General features: G+C 49.1%; 1 protein-coding gene across 1 annotated transcript in view; it reads left to right on the forward strand.

Moving 5' to 3' along the window:
- Positions 1 to 15,370, forward strand: part of LOC307240707 (plexin-A1-like) — a gene marked incomplete at both ends in the record, with an annotated part of 204,601 nt that overhangs the window by 93,230 nt on the left and 96,001 nt on the right. Inside the window, 4 exons of the mRNA XM_080014554.1 lie at positions 6,424 to 6,524; positions 6,876 to 6,999; positions 7,183 to 7,336; positions 7,863 to 7,962. Coding sequence (XP_079870680.1) covers positions 6,424 to 6,524; positions 6,876 to 6,999; positions 7,183 to 7,336; positions 7,863 to 7,962 — 479 coding nt within the window. The remainder of the gene's footprint in view (positions 1 to 6,423; positions 6,525 to 6,875; positions 7,000 to 7,182; positions 7,337 to 7,862; positions 7,963 to 15,370) is intronic.

Raw genomic sequence — 15,370 nt, forward strand, 5'->3', positions numbered from 1 at the left:
GAACATGCAAACTCCACACAGTAGGGCTCCTATTTGGGAAATAACCCACTGGAGCACGGTGCCAACAGTGCCCCAGGCGGGAATCAAACCCAGGACCTTCTTGCTGTGAGGCAGCCGTATATATATATATATATATATATATACACATATAATGGAATATTCAATATATCTGCTATACGCACTGTGCTCTGTGTTTGTTTAGCGTTATTGAATCTAATGCTATCTTCGCCTAGTGTAGCTGGATAGGCCATCCATCACCTCATTGTGTGAGATGGAATATCAGTCGCAATTACATTTGTGTGTGTGTGTATGTGTGTGTGTGTGTGTGTGTGTGTGTGTGTGTGTGTGTGTGTGTGTGTGTGCGTGTGTGTGTGTGTGTGTGTGTGCGTGTGTGTGTGTGTGTGTGTGTGTGTCACCCGTCCTTTCAATTGTATATAAAAACCCCACCACTCCCTCCACCACCACCAATCTCCTCTCAATCTCCGCAGGGCAAATTAAGAGCCTTTCCCATTGTATCCCAAATGAGAGCGAGAGAGAGAGTCATTTGTGTCAAGTATTTATTTGTAATAACCCCCACCCACCCCCGCCCCCCTCCTCCCAATTTTCTCATTTCTCCAGTAAGGACATTTATCGAAACGAGAGTGGAATTATCTAACCTGGATGTCAAATTTATATCATTTGTGTGTGTTTGTCTGTGTGTGTGTGTGTGTGTGTGTGTGTGTGTGTGTGTCTGTGTCTGAGTGTGTGTGTGTGTGTGTTTTTCCCCGTTTAACAATCAATTTCAAGACTTGCGATGCGAAATTGAATGAAATGTTAACATTATTTTCTCTCAGGGAGATACCTCCCCGCCCTTTCCATTTTTGTCTTTTAATATTTGCGTTATTCCCTACCTCCATTCCCTCATCCCTCCATCCATCCCTCCCTCATCCCTCCATCCATCCCTCCCTCATCCCTCCATCTATCCAGCCGCCGCAAGACCCCAGACCCCCCCCACCCCCCGGCGCAGGAGCAAATAGGCCAGGAATGAAAATGCCATATTTAATATGAATAGGCGGCTCTCACTTAACACACACACGCCCACACACACTCACACGCCAACACACACACACGGGTGTGCATGGAGAGGACAAAGAGTCCAGGGGTGCCGCCAGGGATTTTGGGCCCTATGAAAAGATATCACATTGGGCCCCCCCCACCCCCGGCCACCCCAACCACACCTCTCCAGAACCAAACCAGCCCATTCAACGCATTAAAGAGTCCCAGACAGTGAGCTATAGGAATAAATGTATAACAGTTTGCAGACGTGCGTGCAACGTTCATGCAGTTTAATTCACTGTTTGATGCGAGACTCCCTGACACACGCGCAGCGCCATCTTTCCCCTGAATCCCTTCCATGTGAGTCTCTATCCGCAGCTTGGTTTACCATGCCCTCAGTCTTCCAGCTCCTGGAGCACTGCACTCCTCTCTGACTCCTCTGTTTTTTATTTTTTATTTTTTATTGAACAAAGCATTAATCACTCTCCTTCTTCATAATAAAATTAAAAACTTCCCAGGGACCCCCTGCAATTATGTCAAGGCTGATAAAGTGGGCTAAGTGACTACCCTTCTTCAGCTGGGAGTAGGGCTGTTCCATCGGGTGGGGTGAGGGGCCGGGGAGCCCGCCAACAGGCAGGGACAATTGATTTAGTATGGATACAGCACCATGCTTAACGTCTGCCTGTATTGATTACATTTCAGCTTAAATAGCAAAAAAATAAAATCTATGTGAAAATAGCCCCAGTGATGTCAGCCCCATTCGTTTGTCTTCCTCCTCTCTTTTTTTTTTTTTTCCTTCTTTCTTCGCCCGCGGACAGATCACTCCTCTTCGATCGCTTCAAAACAAACTCGCACGGCAGGCGGGGGCCCCTTCAGAGGGGTTTGTGGGTGGAGGGCGTCGCGTGAGGGATTCTATATTTTGAGTTGTTGCTGTCAATGCTGTGGAGTCCAGTCCAGTCAGCCCGTGACGGGGGCCTTCTCCGGGGCCCCAATCAGTTGCCTCCTGCCTCTGCGTACGTTTCGCCTCCGGGCTGGACTGAACCATTTAATGTCAGCGGGGCGGGGGGGGGGGCAATACAGAGACTGTCCAGATTGTTACTTTTTGCCAAAAACAAGATAAAAACAGAAGCCGTTGGTTTTAAAAAATTCTTTGAATGACCATTTCAGTGACTAAAATAAACTATTTTTTGAGGGCCCAGGGGCCCTTGGAATCGTTTTAACCTTTCCCCTCCATACGGCTCCACTGCCATCTGATCTGCCTTCCGATGGTAGATCATCTATTTTTTTAAGGTGATAATTGAACTGTTCCATTGAAATACATAATACCCGCCCCCAATGAATAAACCTCTCCCCGGGTACTTTTGTGCAGCCTGCCGCCCTATCGACATTGAAGATGTTTATTTATCACATACTTGTACATACGATGATATATGTAATTCAGTTAGTAAATAGAATAAAATGAGAGGAAAAAAAAAATGGTAATGTAGAAAGTAGGAATACAAAATATAAATAGAAGGAATAGACTATTATGTATATACATTATGTTAGAACAATATATATTTACCCTATCCCACAGCCCATAATACCACCACTGTAGATACTAAGTGCGGGGAATGACCCATATTGCCCATAATGGCGGCTTTGTCATCAGATGGCGGGTCCTGTTATCTTTCGCCACAAATCTGCCGTTGATTATAGCCGCTCCGCTCTGGTTTCCAGCGACGGAAGTGTCTCTTACGGTGGCACAGCCGCCGCCGAGACGGAAAAAAAAGAAAAAGAGAAGAGAGAGAGAGTCTCGCGCGTGGTGGCGCCATATGCACTCTTTCCAGCGCGTATCCGGTTTGGTCGATTCCGTTTTTTGGCGACGTTACGTACGTCTGCCGCCGTCCGTGCGAGCAGCCAGGGTGGCAGGTCGCCCTCGCTTTCGGGGTGAACGCCGAAAGGCGAAGGTTCCCCTTCCCGGCACTGTAGGTAGCAGCGGCGGTCTGAGTCTCTACCACGAGGCTCACCTGCTTTTGAAGACCCCTTTATTGATCCCTGCAGGGAGAGCAGATCTCTGCGTGTGGGTTGACCCGTCCATCCTTAGATGGAGCCGTGGGCGGCCACGGCACAGCGGCACAACGCTTCCAGGAGGGTCCAGCCCTAACAGGCGTGACTGTAGGGCGGGGAGGGAGGAAACCCACGCGGGCATGGAGACATGCAGGCTGCACATAGGAGGGCCCCCAGAAGAACCTTCTTGCTGTGATGCGAACGGACCACTGAGAAGGCTTGACTGCTACTGGCCCCTTCACTACGGCGTCCGGCTCGGCCGTAGGAAACAGGTCCTGAAACACCGTTTTCCCCACGGTGTTCGTACAGTAGCTGCATGAAGGTGAAACTTCCAAACTCAGTTCCTCCGCAGTGCCGGAGCATTAGAATTCTGCCTCTCTCCCCTGTAGCCCACCTCACATGCTCTCTCTCCCTCTCTCTCTCTCTCTCTCTCTCTCTCTCTCTTTCCCTCTCTCTCTCTCTCTCTCTCTCTCTCTCTCCCTCTCCCTCTCCCTCTCCCTCTCTCTCTCGCTACATGGTTATTGATGCCATCCTTCACCTGAGCCACATAGTGTGTGTGTGTGTGTGTGTGTGTGTGTGTGTGTGTGTGTGTGTATGTGTATGTGTGTGTGTGTGTGTCTGTCTGTCTGTCTGTCTGTCTGTCTGTCTGTCTGTCAGTCTGTCTGTCTGTCTGTCTGTCTGTCTGTCAGTCTGTCTGTCTGTCTGTCTGTCTGTCTGTCTGTCTGTCTGTCTGTCTGTGTGTGTGTGTGTGTGTGTGTGTGTGCGTGCGTGTGTGTGCGTGCGTGCGTGCGTGCGTGCGTGCGTGCGTGCACGTCTCGGCCGCCCGAGGCAGACCGCTGTCCGTCAAAATCCATCCCTCCCGATAAAACACAGATGCGGGCCGACCGCGGCGGAGATTTACGCGACGGCGTAGCCGAGCCGAGCGGCGCGCCGCTGCGGCAAAGGGGGGGCGTTTGAAAATGTCCTCAGAAGGGGGCGGTCCTCAAAACCCTGCCAAAGCGGCGCGTCTGCTTGATAATCCCTCGCAGGTGCGGGATGATGCTCGGCAACAAGTAACCGGGGGTCATAATTCCTTGTGCGGCGGAGCTGCGGCTGGAAGGGGCCCGTGCGGCCGTAGGACCGCGGAGGAGGGGAGGATTGGACGGCGCGTTTGGACGTCCTCGGTGCCTGAGGCCATCAACGCGGCTGGTGGAGACGAAAGGGGGGCGGGGGCGGGGGACGATCCCTAATGTCTCTCTGGATGATGTTAGCCCGAAAAAACGATGATGACTTTCTGGAAATAATTCTCCGCGCTCAGACGTTTATCAAGCGTTTATCTCAAGTGCCGATAAGCGCTGGATGCCGACGGGGTCATTACCGTCTGAAGACGTACTTTTTTCGGCGTCTCGGCGCAGAGACATATTATTTTTTTTTTCTCCAGGGTAATTACGGGTCTGGCGTGAGGTTTTTTTTTTTTTTGCGGCGGCAGCAGACGAGCCGTCGCGTGTCTCCGGTCGCTTCGGGGTCGCGGGGGAAGCGGTCGCCCGCACTGTAAATCAGGGCGACGGCAGTTACGCTGTCTTGCTTTTCCCCAATCCCCCTCTTCATTTTAAAGTGAAGTTCTGTGAGAGGAGCTGATTAAAGCCGGAATTTTCCAAATACCGAGCAAACAAATAAACACGCAGGGCGATAAAGGAGCATATATTTATATCTGGTCGGTGTATTAGTCACTATATTCGCCCAGCCTGACAGAGGGATTTATTGTTGTTGCATAGAGACTGATGAACTCGCCTTATTGGCTAATCAAGTGCCAGCCGCGGGAAATACTTTGGACTGTAATTGTAGTTATTTCCCCCTTCTGTTCGCCAAGTTTTTCTTGTCACAAACCAAAAACAAAACAATTCGACACGTCTTGGCAGCCTCGCTGGTGTTCTTGATGAAGCCCCGCTACGCGGCTCGCCGACATGGAGGCCGGTCGGTGCCAGTTGGCTTGGACGGTCGCGGGGCTGCTCCGGTCGTCTCCCGCTGGGGGGGGCTGCGAGGGGGCGTCGGGTCGGCTCCTGCCGCCGGGTCGTCCACGGCGTCGACGGTTCTGCTCTCTCTCGGCAACTCGCCTTCCCCAAGACGATGTATAAAAGACACTTGGCCGTAAAGTTTTTTTGGCCACTTAACTGTAGATAGCTTTAAAGACAATACCTGAACACGGGGCTGAAGAGGTGTGATCTGATATATAGTATTTGGGAAACATATTCGGGGCACGACTCCACCAGTCGTCCGGCTCCTTCCGGAATCCTTCTTCTCCATTTCAGGCTTGTTCCTTCCTCTTCCAAAAACCCAGTTCACTTACTTGCGATCCGGCTGCTGGAAGGGGAGCAACTTACTTTCGCACCTTCTCCGCATCCATGAGTCTGCCAGAGTCTGGTCATTCAGGTCCGGGGGCGACAGCCGAGCGGCTCAGGAGAGCCACAGCCTTTGTTTCCACGTCCGGTTCAAGGTCCAGATTTTAAGTTTGGTTTTTACTTCCTTCAGCTGCTTTTATGCCCGTTTCTTTAGTATTCTGTGATATTTTGCACATTCCCCCAAGGCTCCTCTGGCTCCCTTTAGGAAGACTAAACCATTTGTACACTTTTATTTAGAAGACCATACTCTGTCGACTCCCACAATGTCTATGTTGCTCTTTTGTTGAGAGTTCAAACAATATCTGTTCCCGATGCTGAGATAGCTGCGCTTTGATGGAAGTCCCTGAGGTACGACTGCAGTTGGAACTAGTTACAAAACACCCCAAAACTGCAAGGGTTCGTCTCTGAGTGTGTTCTAAGTGACGTTTAAAAGTAGTAGTTGTAGTTGTGTGACTGTAATTGTGTTACCGCCCAGATTTGCACATCTTTCAGGTTGTAAATGTTGTTCTATGATCTAGTGCCCTGCCTTTCATGTACCCGTGATGCGCCCCTTGTGAAATAAATCACAATTTAACCTGAGGCTAAACTACTAAAATAAAAAAGTTCAATAAGTTACATTTGGGGTCCATGTCCCTCCTGCTCCCCCTACTGGCAATGCCTGTGTTGAAACAGTACGCTTGTCATCCCGTGCAAAAGAACCTATGCACTTCACGTGAATTTTGCTGCCTCGGTGCGTGGACTCGGTGCAGTGACACTTAGTTGCATCTAATCTAATTCGCAATGCGTACTCATGCATATCCATAGCGTAATTTGAGGTTTTACTCAGTGGTTGCCCTGGGCTTTACACATCCTGTACACATCCAGCTTTCTTGCTGCCTATTTTTGTGTGTACAATACTTGCTGTTAACTGTGTGTGTCTTTTCTGTGCGTGTGTTTTGCTCCACGTGCACTTTACCCCCAGGTGACCCGGGTGCCGGTGGAGAGCTGCGAGCAGTACGCGTCCTGTGGGGAATGCCTGGGCTCCGGAGACCCTCACTGCGGCTGGTGTGTCCTCCACAACGTGTGAGTACTTAAGGGCCATGGAAGGGGTGTATTTGAGTTTAGTTTTAGTTTAGTAGTTTAGTTTAACTATCAGTCTCTTTTTGCCTCTGTCTCTTTTTGATGTCATATTTAATGACGATCTAGAGGGGACTTTTATTGAAGGCGCAATGTACAAATGCATTTCCAAATGTATTTTTTCTTTGCAATTACCGATTTTTTGCACTATGTAATATTGCATAAACGACATAAACTGATGACATAAATTCTACAAAAATAAATAAAGTCTATAAGACCAGATACAACAAGTTAGAGTACAACATCGGGCATTTCCGGAGTGACCCAGGGTGACGTGGTGGTTTACGTCTCCTCCAGCTGCTCCAGGAAGGACTCCTGTGAGCGGGCGGAGGAGCCCCAGCGCTTCACCACCAGGGCGGAGCAGTGTGTCCGTCTCAGCGTGCATCCCGACAACGTCTCTGTCACCATGTCCCAAGTGCAGGTACACCGTCCATTACTTATAGGTCCATGTACATGTATCTGTCGCAGGAGTGAAAAACTGTTTTTTGTTTTTTTTTGTAGGTGTCTGATCAAGGGAAGGACAGAAGCTCAAAATACATGTGTGTTGTCTCTTCCTTCTGACCTTTCTCCTCCTCCCTCGCTTCCCTCGCTGTCATCTTCCCAGCTGGCCCTTCAGGCCCAGAACGTCCCCAGTCTCTCCGCCGGGGTCAACTGTTCCTTCGAGGACTTTGTGGAGACGGAGGCGCGGATCTACGGAGGACGCATCTTCTGCCTGTCTCCCACGGCCAAAGAGGTGGCCCCCATCACGCACAACCGGGGTAAAAAAAACAAAACATTTTTCTGGGTTTTCGTTTAAAAAAAAAGGGGGGGGGGGCGGATCTACCGTTTACAGTTTGGAGGATCGCTCGCCGGTGTCGGCATTCCGCGTGCTACTTTGCGTAAATGGCCGTGGCCGTGGCCTTGAGACAGTTTTACACGAGCATTTGCATCTTTACGAGCTAATTCAGTCGGCACTGAAGGGGAAGGGACCATATTTCATCGAGCAGGGGCCATTTTAAAGGCAACGGGACACTCATTAAGTGGACTTTTAAGTGGATTTTTTTTTTATTTTACAAAGAACCCCGTACAATCTATGTGCGACCCCCCCCTCCCCTGGAAGCGCTGTGCCGAAATGTCAACTCAAATAATGAGGGAGCCCATTCTCATAGTCGTAAAAATGTTCAACGCCGCTTAAAAATGGCGTCAGCTGTATCAGCAGGATAGGATCCGGGTTCGAGAAAACGAAAACAACCTTTTTTCGCCACTGACTGTTGGGGGTGTTTTTGTGCCCCCCCGGGCTTCCAGGTGACCAGCGCGTGATCAGGCTCTTCGTCAAGTCCAAGGAGACGGGGAAGAGGTTCGCCAGCGTGGACTTTGTCTTCTACAACTGCAGCGTCCACCACTCGTAAGTTGCCGTCGGTTTCGACAGCCGGGGTCCCCGTCTCTTCCCTCTCCCGGCCTGCCTCCCCACCCCGCCGCCGCCGCCGCCGCCGCCGCCGCCGCCGCCACCGCTGCCACCACCGCGGCTGCCGCCGCCGCTTCCCATGCGGCTCAGTCGTCCCCTTTTCGTTCAGCCCCCTTCTTGTTCATCAGCAGCGCTTCCACCGCCGGGTGCTCCTCGCATGCATCTGCATAGTAATAGTGAGTAGAATAGAGCGTTAATTAGCGCTAAACAGGTCTGTCCGTGCGGACGCGGCCGTGAGGGGGGCGGGTGCGGAGAGAGCGTCCGCCTGGGCCCAGTCTCGAGGCCTCCTGGCGATTTGTGTCGCGGGGGCCCACCCTGTGCACCATGTGTGTGTTTTTCGGGTTTGTGTACGTCTGTGAGGCGGGGGAGAAAAAAGGGCATTTGATTGCAGCGTTTGTGGAATATTTATGTGTGCGCGTGCGAGTGCGCACGCGCACACACACACACACAGAAATACACTTACGTCTGCCTCTCCCAGCGTGAAGGCCTTTGTGTGGTTGTGTGCTTTTGCTGCATGCCTGATTAGCCGGCCCACCTAGCGGCACTCCACCGTGTTTCCTGCATAAAAAGGCCCACCGCTGTTCAAGCCTTTGATACTCAGCAGGCGCGGAGCCCCCACCCGCCCCTCCTGTCTGAGGGCTCCACACCAGGGTAACTCATGGGGCGGCCATTATAGCAGCAGCCCCGCACCACAAGCTGTTAGGCAAACCGACCTATTAATGATGAAACTTACTTCCTGGTCGAGTAGGTGGGTGGGTGAACGCAAAGACCATCCAGGCCCATGTCCAAACCTCCAAACGCGTATTTTCCGTTGGTCGGTAGGTAGTAATTTAGGCTCGGCAAGGCAGAGTTAGGGTCAGTTCTGGGTCAGGTATGCTTGGTTTGAGTTGGAGCTCCAGGGGGCACGAACTTTGTGGAGGCAGCATCTTTCCCAACTGTGCATTAAGGCGGCCACGCCCTTTAACTTCGCAACAACCAGTGGTGGTTGACTCCAGGTTCAGGAAGTAAAGGCCTGCCATGTTTTTGCTCCAACCATGCACTGACCACATTGATTCCGCTCACGAGTTGGACTACTGGGTTGGCTTATTAGGGGGGGGGGGGGAGGGGCATATTTCGATACTGTGAAAATATTGCATATGATGGCAAATAAGAAGATATTCGTTATTATCGAATGGTATTGAATCGTATTACTCAATGCTAGGGCCTAGTAATTCAATGCTAGGGGTCAGTAACTGAACTCAAGGGGGTAGTAACTCAACTCTAGGGGTTAGTAACTCAATGCTAGGGGATAGTAACTCAACGCCTGGGGATAGTAACTCAACGCTAGTGGGTAGTTACTCAACACTAGGGGTTAGTAACCCAACACTAGGGGTAGTAACTCAACTCTAGGGGGTAGTAACTCAACTCTAGGGGTTAGTAACTCAACGCTCGGGGGTAGTTACTTAAAGTTAGGGGGTAGTAACTCAACTCTAGTGGGTAGTCACTCAACGCTAGTGGGTAGTAACTCAACTCTAGTGGGTAGTCACTCAACGCTAGGGGGTAGTAACTCAACTCTAGTGGGTAGTCACTCAACGCTAGTGGGTAGTAACTCAACTCTAGTGGGTAGTCACTCAACGCTAGGGGGTAGTAACTCAACTCTAGGGGGTAGTAACTCAACTCTAGGGGTTAGTAACTCAACGCTCGGGGGTAGTTACTTAAAGTTAGGGGGTAGTAACTCAACTCTAGTGGGTAGTCACTCAACGCTAGGGGGTAGTAACTCAACTCCAGTGGGTCGTCACTCAATGCTAGGGGGTAGTAACTCAACACTAGGGGCTAGTTACTCAACATCTAGGGGGTAGTAACTCAACGCTGGGGGGGTAGTAACTCAACATTAGGGGGGTAGTTACTCAACACTAGGGGGTAGTAACCCTCAACTAGGGGGTAGTTACTGAAAGCTAGGGGGTAGTGAGTCTGTTGGTGCTTGTCCCGTAGCATTGTCACCGTAATGCATGCTTCCCTTGGGAAAAGTGTAGACAAAGAGGTGTAATGGAGGTTTTCAATAGCCCACCCACAACCCAAGCGCATTCCGCTGGCAGTGGACAGCTGTGTTCCGTCTGGGACAGGTGTCAAAGGAGACACCTGTCCCACACAGATGCAATACACCACGTTGTCATAACCAACAATACCACTCCATTCACACACACACACACACACACACACACACACACACACACAGACAGAAAAGAGCAAAAACACATTTAATACATACAAATTATCTTCGCACCAAACACACTGTGTTTACACACACACACACACACACACACATTCATACCCACGTGCACTGTACACACACACACACACACACACACACACACACACACACACACACACACACACACACACATAAACAGGCAGGAGGCCTCGCCGAGACAGAAGGCACAGCCTTGGCAGAGCAAATTACCCCGCCAGCTATTTACATACGCCGTTACAATATTAGAAATTTGCATTAAAAAAGAGGTTTGGGATAGTTTAATTGAGCATGTGGGAGGAGGAATAATGCATCTTTTAAGAGAGGAACAGACATAGAGCGGGGAGTTAAAGGATAAAAAACAGAGGGAGAGAGAGAGGGCGAGAGAGATGGGAAAGTGAGAAAACTCAAGGGCTTTAGAGGGGAAAGCATAGGAGGAAAGGAGGGATGGATGGAAAGAGATATAGAGATATAAAACAGAGTGTTGAAAGGAATAGAGAGAGTGAGAGAGTGAGAGCGATTTGTGCCTCATTGTGTGAGGAATAATGCGTCCCACACAACTAAAAGGTTAGCGCCCCAGCCTCGGGCCACCGTGACCATTACAATATCAATGGCTCGGAAATCTATGCAGAGCCGCGAGCTATGAAAAAGGAGCCACTCCAGGGAGGGCGGACCCCCTTGCCCCCCGTCCCCACCGCCGCCTCGCCCCGGACCGCTACCGTGCCGCAATAGGCTCTCATTTTTCAGGCGAAATGCCGCGCCGCACCGCCTGCAGCTCCCTGAAGGCCTGGAGGGGCGACAAAAATCTCAGAGTTGTTTCCCCGGTGGACAACTTGTGAACTCCAGACATAGAAGTGGCACAGATTGGTTTTCCTCTGTGACCGTACCTTTAAGATCTGCAAACTTGTTGAGTTCTTTTAAGGGCTGTCCAGGTTTAATTAAATCGTGGGTCAATACGCATGGCGCTCGGTGGACTTACTGCCCGCGGACCCCGGCACGACAAGAGTAATAATACGTCTTAATAAGTCTGCTTTCCAAATTTAGACATGAATTCCCTGCACTCAATAAGCTTCGGATGCATGCATCCTTAATGGCCGGTGTCTTCGGATTGATCCCCATCTGATCTGATAAAAACGAAGAGGCGTGTTTATGGAGCCAGTCCTGGCACCTCTGCGTCTTTGAAACCCACATTACAATCTGGTCTCTAGATGAGGAATATAATACAATGTTTCGTTGAGTCACAACGGATAATGACCGGCTTTATTCCCTTGCTTTGTAAGACCGTGGGCGGCGACTTATACAATAGTATAAGAACTTCATTTATTTATTATTATTTATTTGTTTTCCGTTCGACAGGATCAGCAGACATTACGAAACACTATTGTGAATGTGCCATAGTTAGCGTCGTTTTCAGCGGTGGTCCCTGGCCAAACATCACCAAAGCACCCTGAAATTTTCCGAAGGTTCAAGGTAAAGACACATTCATTACAAAGGATATGAGTTTGCAAATCATAGCAAACCATTGAGGAACACAACATGATACGCTTGCCAATGTTGCCGTTCATGCTGACACAGCCTCAACGACTTAAAGGAAAACTTTTTTTTACCGGGGAGCAACTTGGCCGCAGTTGCCCCCATTGCACGGCAGTCGGCTGCAGCTATTCTCTCAATACTGGATCAATTGGGTCACTCCAAATGATGGAAAAAATAATGTTTAGGCCAGTAATTGTTAAAACAGGAGGGACTTTCACAGAGGGACTGCTAGGATCAACGTGTCAAGCAGCAGAGAGCTTGTGCTTCTAAATGCTGACAGATTTCACCATCGTTGAGCCGCCGGTGATGGGAAGGGATGAACGAGAACTAAAGGAGCACTCATTTTTGAGTTCTCTGATATGTGGTGATTTTGAGTTCCGCACTTGTCAGGACCTCGTGACTAAAAAAAAAAAAAAAAGACAGACTTAGACTCCCCCCCCAGTCGGTTCCTCCTTCAGTCAGCCCTCTCAAAATCTGGTGCAGGTATTTCCTGCGCCAACGGAACATGTAAGACATTAACAAGTTTCCTCAGCTCAGGAAGTTTTTAAGCCCATGAAGGATCACATGCGCTCATGAGTACAGTACATGGATGTGTACTTGTATGTGTGCGGTATGTGGACGGTGGCGAAAGGAAAGCTTGGTCCGTGGTCCGTGCTTGCGTCCACAGTGCCCTCGCCTTGGGTACAAGATTCTAATTTGAATACCACGGTTTACACAGTTGTTCTTATATTGGGCGTTCTTTGCGGTCATTCCATTTGTGTCCACGTCACTATTTCTGCTGTGACCTCCGTCGTCGGCGCCCGGATAGCACACGGCGCTCGGCCCAGATAAAAGGCAGCTCGGCCCCAGCTCCGACGCCAGGGCTTGTTAAATAGCCGGAGATCTTATTGACTACAATGCAGCAGCGACGCCGGTCCCCTTAAGCTGGTTGTGCTGACATTGACGGCTCTACTATAGAACAAGTCTCCCCTGCACAGGTGACCCCCCCTCCCCAAGGAATCACTGCAATATCCGCCTGCGCCAAGGGCTTATACTGTTTGCACTGTCTATGCCTCAGTTTGTGTGAGGACGGGCCTGTTTTCCTGAATGCTGTCGGGTTTGACTGGAGACGGGAGTGCTTTTGTCTGCATTTTGTGAGGTGCGTATTTGTGCATAGTCTGACAATGTGTGCCTATGTGCACATGCATCCCTCCGTGCGCTTGTCCCTCTTGTATGAGAAAATCAATAGACCCCAGGGTTAATAGCGAGAGGGAACTAGCTCACTGCACTACTAACAGACATCAGACTGTTAGCATAACCTCAATCCACCCCCTCTCCCCGCGGAAATCCACCAGGATTGATTAGCCAACCTCACAGTGCTGTCGGGCCTAGTCCCACCAGTGTATCACCGCCCATAAGTAAGCCTGGCTTATGAGTCAGTACACCACTTCAGTGAATGAAGATAAAGGGAGTTGACCCTTTAATCTGAGATTTTACCCCGCCGGATAAAGTCTGATTAAGGTTAAGATCGAAGTTGAGATCTTTCAAGGGCTCACCGCACTTGCCGCAGAAAGGTCTAAATTTACAGTTTGTAAGAATTGATTCGAGGGCTATAACTTGTCATCGACTAAGGCACTTCAACTTTCTGTGAATTGTGGGTAATTGCGTGTAAAGTAAGACACTTTAAAACGTGCACCTGTATGGGTGTACGTAGTCAGGTTTTTTTTTCTCCGTCTGCCATGGTTAGTTTAACATGAGTTTAGAGATTTACGGATTTACATTGTTATCAAGAGGCCTTGGTAGCTTAAAGGCAAAATGTTCTGAATGATGAGAAGTTTTTGTGAATGGCAAATTTATATCACAAACACTTAATGCTGATCTGTCGTGTCTTTCAATATCCAACCCATCAGAATTGCATTTTGAGTGATTTTAAATGCAATATGGGGATGGATCAATATCTGTGTTGGATCCGACACCAATCTGAAATGCTATGGAGGATATCACCAACAGGGAAAGGTGATACAAAGAGTCACATCAAAATTCTATTCGTTTGACCCAAACAGCTGTGTTGGGAGGATTCAACTCTGCATAAAATGGCGATTTTTCTAATGACAAACTAGAGGTCTAAGCAAGACACGCAATCGTGTTTAGACTTAACGACAATTCCAGGTAATGGGGATTATGACTGGCTAAGGAGTAATAGTAATTGTGGTGGTGTTAATCATCTTGAAAGTGCCGTCAAGCCCACCAGCAGAGGGATTTGGTGAGGGCGAGGGTGCACCGTCTAAAGAGGGTTTGGATTAGGTGGGGACCTTACTATGTTCAGAGGATGGATTGGATTAGATTTACGATAATTAAATTGATTCTGCGACATCCAAAAGCTAGTTGACATTAAACCTTATACAGACTGCCAAGAATTGAGACAAAACACACTGCGCAGTTTCCTAAAAGCTAGGGCTTGTTTTCCAATAGAGGCTTGAAAATACCTCTCGAGTCACCCCGAAGGCACTTTGTCTTCTATCAGAGGAGAAGGGACTTCAGTGATCGAATGCCCGGCTCGACATTGGTTCCTTGATCTGTGTTTTTGTTATATTCTTCCTTTAGCTCACAAGCCATTTTTTTCATACTGGCCTGGTTTCAAAGACATTGTGTCTATATATACAATGCCTTGAAAAGGGTGTTCAGCCCCAAAAACTATTTTTTCCTCTCTCAGATTCTGAACTTGAAAAATATATTGAACTAGGCTGAAACAACAAATTGAGATTGAAGTGGTCATGATCTGTTTTCATGATCTACACCCGTGGTGAAAATTGGTGGGTCACCTGTTTTTAACTTATTCATGAAGATACATAATCCCCCCTCTCAGTGAACTCTTAACAGCAGGGTAGAGAGTTTGCCAAATGTAACCAAAGGGAGCATTGAAAACATGTCAAACGAGGCATGTATTTTTTGAGAAGCACAGATGTTGTAAATGGGTAGCAGAACACCTCAAAGCAACAGAATATACTACATCTGAGCTCAGTGCGGTCCATGATACAGAAGTGGGAAAGATATTAAACTTCAGCCACACTACCGAGCTCAGGCTGCCCGTCGAAACCTAGTCGTCGGACAAGAATGGCGTTGCCTCGATGCCCACTCACTGTGACTGTGAGTTGCAGAAGTTGTTTGAGATTGAACATGATGCTCATGACTCAACCAACTTCAAGGCGTTGCATGAAAAGGGCCTTGGTTGAAAAACAAAACGTATCCTTAACATTTAGCAAAAATGCCTCAGACCAAAGTGGAACTTTTTGGCTTGAAGATATATGCACGGCCTAAATCCAACACTGTGCACAAGCCAAGTACCACCATCGCCACTGTTGAGTATGGTGGTGGTAGCATGATGTTATGGGAAGGCCTTTCAGCAAGGACCGGCAGTCTGGTCAGGGTTGATGGGAAGATGTATGGTGCACGATCCAGGGATCATGGATAAGAACCTGCTCCCCTCTGCCAGAAAGCTTAAACTGGTGAGTAAGTTTGTCTTTTAATGGGACAACAAACCCCAGGCACACTGCCAGAGCGACACTGGGGTGGCTTAAAATGAAGGAAATTGACGTCCTTGAGTGGCTC

The sequence above is a fragment of the Zeus faber genome (assembly GCF_960531495.2).
Source record: "Zeus faber genome assembly, chromosome: 15".
Lineage (NCBI taxonomy): Eukaryota > Metazoa > Chordata > Actinopteri > Zeiformes > Zeidae > Zeus > Zeus faber.